Here is a 7,842-nt window from a genome sequence, read left to right as displayed (position 1 = left end):
GTGTCAAGTTGACAAGGGGTTAATTGTACTGGCTAATTTTGTGTCAACTTGACACAGGCTGGAGTTATCACAGAGAAAGGAGCTTTAGTTGGAGAAATGCCTCCATGAGATCCAGCTGTAAGGCATTTTCTCAATTAGTGATCAAGTGGGGCGGGCCCCTTGTGGGTGGTGCCATCTCTGGCTGGTAGTCTTGGTTCTATAAGAGAGCGGGCTGAGCAAGCCAGTGGAAGCAAGCCAGTAAAGAACATCCCTCCATGGCTTTTGCATCAGCTCCTGCTCCCTGACCTGCTTGAGTTCCAGTCCTGACTTCCTTGGTGATGGACTGCAGTATGGAAGTGTAAGCCGAATAAACCATTTCCTCCCCAACTTCCTTCTTGGTCATGATGTTTGTGCAGGAATAGAAACTCTAAGACTTCACAAATTAAGCAGGTTGGACAAAGGGAAGGATTCAAAGATCTACCTTCTGGAAATTACTGTAACTCAAGTGGATTCTAGGACTACAATCATTCAAAATGGATAGGAGAGTAGTCAAGTCCAGGAAAACCTGAATGATGTCTATCCTTTTTCTTTTTTTATTAGATATTTTCTTCATTTACATTTCAAATGTTATCCTGAAAGTCTGCTATACACTCCCCCTGCCCTGCTGCCCAATCTGCCCACTCCCGCTTCCTGACCCTGGCATTCCCCTGTACTGGGGCATATAATCTTCGAAAGACCAAGGGCCTCTCCTCCCAGTGATGGCCGACTAGGCCATCTTCTGCTACATATGCAGATACAGACATGAGCTCTAGGGGTATTGGTTAGTTCATATTGTTGATCCTCCTATAGGGCTGCAGACCCCTTCAGCTCCTTGGGTACTTTCTCTAGCTCCTCCATTGGGGGTCATGTGTTCCAATAGATGACTGAGCATCCATTTCTGTATTTGCCAGGCACTGGCATAGCCTCACAAGAGACAGCTTTATCAAGGTTCTGACAGCAAAATCTTGCTGGCATATGCAATATTGTCTGGGTTTGGTGGCTGTTTATGGGATGGATCCCCAGGTAGGGCAGTCAGTCTCTGGATGGTCTTTCCAACTCAGCTCCAAACTTGATCTCCATAACTCCCTCCATGGGTATTTTGTTCCCCATTCTAAGCAGGAACAAAGTATCCATACTTTGNTCTTCCTTCTTCTTGANTTTCATGTGTTTTGCAAATTGTATCTTGGGAAAAATTCCTGAACAGAACAGCAATGGCTTGTGCTGTAAGATCAAGAATCGACAAATGGGACCTCATAAGATTGCAAAGCTTCTGTAAGGCAAAAGACACTGTCAATAAGACAAAAAGGCCACCAAGAGATTGGGAAATGATCTTAACCAATCCTAAATCTGATAGGGGACTAATACCTAATATATACAAAGAACTCAAGAAGCTGGACTCCAGAAACTCAAATAACCCCATTAAAAAATGGGTTACAGAGCTAAACAAAGAATTCTCAACTAAGGAATACCAAATGGCTGACAAGCACCTGAAAAACTGTTCAACATCCTTAATCATCAGGGAAATGCAAATCAAAACAACCCTGAGATTCCACCTCACACCAGTCAGAATGGCTAAGATCAAGAATTCAGTTGACAGCAAATGCTGGCGAGGATGTGGAGAAAGAGGAACACTCCTCCATTGGTGGTGGGATTGCAAGCTTGTACAACCACTCTGGAAATCAGTCTGGCGGTTCCTCAGAAAACTGGACATAGTATTACTGGAAGATCCAGCAATACCTCTCCTGGACATATACCCAGAAAATGTTCCAACTGGAGCTTCAAACTACTTCAAATGTAGCCGTGCAAATCACACATCTTCTAATCATGGATCACATGGAAATTTACTTCTTTTAAATGCTGCTTTGACATATATGTCTGTCAGTTATTAAGTATAAAACAAATTTGCATTTTAATTAAATGAATTCCATATTTTTCATATGGAATTTAAATATGAGTGAATATTTGATAATGCAGGACGCAGGACATTTGATGTTTTTCATAATTGTTGAATATTTTGGTTTTCTGATTCCCAATACTGAGAACACCACTCCACACAAATACATAGTATCCAGATGCAGGCCAGCCTGGTCTACAAAGTGAGCTCCAGGACAGCCAGGCTATATAGAGAAACCCTGTCTCGAAAAAACAAAACAAAACAAAACAAAAAAACCAAAAACAAAAACAAAAACAAAAACCAAATGACCAAATGCAGAGATACATTTAGAGCCATTCCAGGCACTTGTGGAAATTCTGTCTCAATAGGAAGCCAGAATTCAGCACTTCTTTTTTTTTTTTTTAATTAATTTATTTTTTACACTCCATATTTTACTCCCCCTTCCCCTGATCCACACTCAGACTATTCTACATCCTGTACACCCTCCCCACCCACCTGTCTCTGTGTGGATGTCCCCACCCCCAACCCCATTTGACCTCTAAACACCCTGGGGCCTCCAGTCTCTTGAAGGTTAGGTGCGTCATCTCTGAATGAACACAGACCCAGAAGTTCTCTACTGTATGTGTGTTGGGAGCCTCATATCAGCTGGTGTATTCTGCCTGGTTGGTGTTCCAGTATCTGAGAGATCTCAGGGGTTCAGGTTAATTGAGACTGCTGTTCCTCCCACAGGATCACCCTTCTCCTCAGCTTCTTTCAGCCTTCCCTAATTAAACAACAGGAGTCAGATGCTTCTGTCCATTGGTTGGGTGCAAATATCTGCATCTGATTCTTTCAGCTGTGTGTGTGTGTGTGTGTGTGTGTGTGTGTGTGTGTGTGTTTCCTTCATCTTTGCATGAAACCCTCCAGAAGCAAAGTGAACTAGGCTAACTACCTCTACAAGACAGTTAGTTATTCAATGCCCTTGTCTTTCTCTGAAGTATAAGTTCTAGACAGATTATAAAATTGTATGTGCAGCTTTGCATTCACAGCCCCTCAGCCAGTGCTTGACACAGAATCACAGCTGATTTTTATATCTGTTGAATGAGTGAATGAATGAATGAATGGTACAATCATAAGAAAAATGTTTTTAAGGAAAATTCTATTTTTTTATTGTATTTTACCACTGACTAGCTTAGGGACCTTGAGCCACTCTAAGTCTCTGGCTTACTGTCTGTGAAAGGCAAGATCCCTTTTACAACCTAAGCACCCCCAAAGACTGTCCCCTAATGCCATCACTGGAGGCTAGAGGAGCTTTAATAAGACTCTAGGATAATAAGAGAATCTGGACTATTAGTTGATACTCTTTTACAACCCAAAAATGAGCACATTGAGGACTGCAAAGGAGAAAATTTGGTCGATTTCTTTCCTCTACCATCAAAGAAAGGAAAGGGGAGTTATAACAACCTAAATTCTGTTCTTCGTAGTCTAGAAGTAAGGCTTAGCAATCCTACTTTCACTAATTAGGTGTATCTTTTCATACAGTAATTAGTTGGCCTTGGCTGGTGCATTGGAATGCTTATCCTTCTTTGTCTCCTGTTCCAGTGGTTATAGGAGTCTAGAGAGTCAATTGTTCTATTTGTTTAATGCTGCTATCACAGTTGAACTGGAGACTAGGGGCTTTATAGGAGATCCATATCCTATGATTCAAAAATCTTGGAGGCCCAAGACTGAGCGGCTTGCCTCTGGACAGGGTGTTCATGCTGTCTCAGTCCAAGGCAGAGGCAGAAAGGTAAGAGAGGGGAAGGACCAAACTCTCCTGTTATCAAATGCCTGCCTCTCCGTAAAGGCATTTGCTCTCTTGTTTCAGTTCCCCCTTAAAGAACCTGTCTCTCAAGCTGTCATCACATAAATTTTTAGGAAATGCTTTCAAATTACACTACCAACAAATGCAAACCTTTTAGTGAGCTTTCAAGATACAACTCTGTGCTTGGGATACATTTTTGCACTCAGTATGAGGTCCCTGAACCCTTTCAAGTGTTCCACACTGGCCCCTGTGGGTCTAGCTCTTATTCTCACTCGATGTCAAGGGTGGGCCTTTCTTGATATCTTCTGTAGACAGTGGAAATGTGAACAGTGATTGGAGCCACCATCATAGAGCAGTTCCTTTGGAGCCAGCCCTTCCCTGGTTCTGCTATCCTTTAGCAGATTAACTTCTGGACCCATTTGCTGTCTCCTTCTGCTACACTGTTGAAATATGCTGACACTTTTACCAATATTCAGAGAACCTCTGCAGCACTTCTGCCTTTTAGTGCTCCAGATCCAGTGCAAAGATGCCAAAGCCTAGGCATGGGTTGCAAGGTGATAAATCTAACTTGTGAGACCAGGGAAAAACAGAATCTTCTAGAGCCTCCCTTTACCTTGATGGACATGAGTATCCTTCACAGTGACACCCCATGGACTTGCTTTGTTAAAAGTTAATTCAAGTTATTCATTATTCATAGTCATGACATAGTAATAGGAATTATATGTCTGAGGAGGTACCAATAAATATTAATAATCAAAGTATTTAAAATAATTTTAGTGCATGTTAAATATTCCAAATACTCACTTTTCTCAATTTCTCCCCTTTCATGTTTTCTCCTTTCAACCAACTCAGAAGGTGTGTGCCCAAAGCCTCATTTCTCATCTGGAAATCACAACAATGTCCCCAACTTTGGGTTTGCCCTGCTCATTCGACCAGGTGTATCTTTTCATATAGTGATGGCCCTAAAACACAATTGGCCATTTTGCTCTCTCCTAGGAGTCTGTAGTAGTTAGTGTCTGAGTTCAAAATGTGCACTTCCCAGGTCTAAGAGGTCACCTCCACTGGATTTCTTCCATGTTCCACCCCATGCTGCAGCATGACTTTCTCTACATGATTTACTTTAGGTCATCTCCCCCAGGAACCATATTCTTTTCACCTAAGCATTAACATGGGTATCTTCCTGTGTCCATCTTGTCTGGATAGAGAAGTAGGGACCATGTAGTTCATTGTGAACTTCTAATGAGTATTTCACAGCTTTCTCTGTTCCATGCTTTTCCCTCTACTCTGCCTTCTAATTATATATTGGTGGACCATCATTGTGCTATGGGCAGCTCCCAGGGTCACATGCTTCAGGACATGTCTCACTGTGGCAGACTGGAGATGATAAGGGAACCTAATTTTGTCAGAGCTTACCTGGTGGCAGGTTTGCACATGTTAACATGTTTACATTCCATAGCAGTACTATGAGATTGTCACTCAGTGCTGGATAAAGACTTACTAATTATTTAAACAGGGAATTTAATCTTTAGAAGTGATTACAAGGCAAAAACTGTAGAACTGGCCCTGAAATAAAACATAAGTCAGAAATGTTAGGGGATGGTTAACACTATGGTGATTAAGAGTAGAGAGAAGAGGTGAAGAAAATGTGTGTCCTTTTTCAGGTCTCAGGTGTCCTTCTGGACTGTCTGTATCACTAAGATACCAAGGTTTCTGATCTGCAGGCTCCCAGCTTCTCTTTTGCAGACCTGGAAGTTCCCAGAGATGAAAGTCTAATACATCACATGCAGGAACTATGGATGCTCCTGTGACACAGAGAATAAGGGAACTTCCCCAGGATTAAATGACACCATAGAACAGAGGCAAACTTGGTTCCATCCCCAGCACTGTTTCCCCAGCACTCTGCCAATGATGTAGAATGAATGAGTGAGTGAATGAACTTCAGACCCATACATCATATTTTGTCCTGTCCAAGCCTGTTGTATGGCCCTTGCCATCTGATAACCTCCTTTTCAACCTCCAGGTCATCCACTGGAACTCCCCCAAGAAGCTCCGTGTGAAGAACAAACATGTGGAGTTCTTCCGCAACCTCTACCTGACCTTCTTGGAGTATGATGGCAACCTCCTGCGGCGGGAGCTGTTTGGCTGCCCCAGTGAGACTGATGTCAACAATGAAAATGTGAGTGTTCCACAGATCATCAGATTGTGGAGATTGGCCGTACTCTTATTTGTCTGTGTTGGGTCCTTGTTGGGTATTACACTCAGCTCAGGGGACAACATAGCTGCCATGGAATCCATGCATCCAGTGCATCATCTGGAGACTTCCTGTGGATCACTGTTGATATGGGAGGAGATATTAGCTCAGCTAAATAGATAAGCATGAGTTTACAATCAAAAGAAACTATCAGTTATCTATGTCTGCCTCATGTCCAGTAAACTCCCAGGCGTGAAGTGGTAAAGGTATCCACATAGAACTCATGATTAATCTTGGTTGGTACCTAGGGTGACAGAAGGAGACTCCCACAGAGACTCACATCTTCCCAGTTGGTTTGGACAAGGAAAACATTTAGTGAATAGTTCGAAGCTATTGGGTATTTTGGTTGTTACTGTTTTATCCTGTTTTTCTTTTTAATATGTTATAGCTTATTTTTATTCATTGGGTCACTTTACTATGGAAAATATTGAAGTAGAGAAATTAAGTAAGTTGCTCATGTTTACACAACGAACAAGGAGGACACCTGTGATCAACTCTTAAGGATATAGAAAAGAAGCATGATAGGCATAGGAAGCAGGGACATAGAATCAACCTGACCTGAGTCTGAATCTAATTATTAGTTTTGTTGACACAAAAATCCACAAGTCTTATCCTTAAAGAGAATAAAAGATAGTTTATACTAGAGGCCCAGAGACACAGATTTATGTTATCTCAAATTCAATGATCCAATGTAGAAGTACTTTCACTAAGTTTATAAAATTTCAGAATTGGGAAAATCATGAATCAAGGTGAGTTTACAATGTATTGGTGGGTTTATCAGAGAAGCAGGTATAGCAAGATGGGGAAAGCTTTTCTATAGGTTGAAGATGCTCTCTGGATTTTTTTTTCAAATTTTTTTATTAGATATTTTCTTTATTTAGTTTTCAAATGCTATCCCGAAAGTTCCCTATACCCTTCCCCCATCCTGCTCCCCTACCCACCCACTCCCACTTCTTGGCCCTGACATTCCCCTGTATTGGGGCATATAAAGTTTGCAAGACCTAGGGGCCTCTCTTCCCAGTGATGGCCGACTAGGCCATCTTCTGCTATATGTGCAGCTAGAGACACGAGCTCTGGGGATACTGTTTAGTTCATATTGTTGTTCCATCTATAACGTTGCTGACCCCTTCAGCACCTTGGGTTCTTGCTCTAGCTCCTCCATTGGGGAACCTGTGTTCCATCCTGTAGATAACTGTGAGCATCCACTTCTGTATTTGTCAGGCACTGGCATAACCTCATACGAGACAGCTATATCAGGGTCCCTTCAGCAAAAACTGGGTGCCATATGCAATAGTGTCTGGGTTTGGTGGCTGATGATGGGATGGATCCCCAAGTGGGGTAGTCTCTAGATAGTCCATCCTTTCATCTTAGGTCCAGACTTTGTCTCTGTAACTCCATTCATGGGTATTTTATTCCCTATTCTAAGGAGGAATGAAGCATCCAAACTTTGGTCTTCCTTCTTCTTGGTTTTCTTGTGTTTTGCAAATTGTGTCTTGGGTTTTCTAAGTTTCTGAGCTAATATCCACTTATCACTGAGTGCATATCTAGTGACTTCTTTTGTGATTGGGTTACCTCACTAAGGACGATATACTCCAGATATATCTATTTGCCCAAAAATTCATAAATTTGTTGTTTTTAATAGCTGAGTAGTACTCCATTGTGTAAATGCACCACATTTTCTGTATCCATTCCTCTATTGAGGGACATCTGGGTTCTTTCCAGCTATTGGCTAGTATAGATAAGGCTGCTATGAACATAGTGGAGCATGTTATTACCAGTTGAACATCTTTTGGGAATATGCCCAGGAGAGGTCTTGATGATAATGGACTGAACCTCTGAACCTGTAAGCTCTCCCCAATTAAATGTTGTAATGTTGTCCTTCAAAAAAAAAAAAAA

At 41.8% G+C, this 7,842-nt stretch overlaps 1 protein-coding gene across 10 annotated transcripts in view; it reads left to right on the top strand.

Moving 5' to 3' along the window:
• Nucleotides 1-7,842, top strand: part of Large1 (LARGE xylosyl- and glucuronyltransferase 1) — a 385,957-nt gene that overhangs the window by 330,564 nt on the left and 47,551 nt on the right. For all 10 annotated transcript variants that reach the window (XM_021218836.2, XM_021218837.2, XM_029531875.1 and 7 more), the window contains one exon: nt 5,716-5,871. In XM_021218836.2, the coding sequence (XP_021074495.1) occupies nt 5,716-5,871 (156 nt within the window). The remainder of the gene's footprint in view (nt 1-5,715; nt 5,872-7,842) is intronic.

This window comes from Mus pahari, chromosome 19, assembly GCF_900095145.1.
Source record: "Mus pahari chromosome 19, PAHARI_EIJ_v1.1, whole genome shotgun sequence".
Lineage (NCBI taxonomy): Eukaryota > Metazoa > Chordata > Mammalia > Rodentia > Muridae > Mus > Mus pahari.
This window is presented reverse-complemented; position numbering and strand designations above follow the sequence as displayed.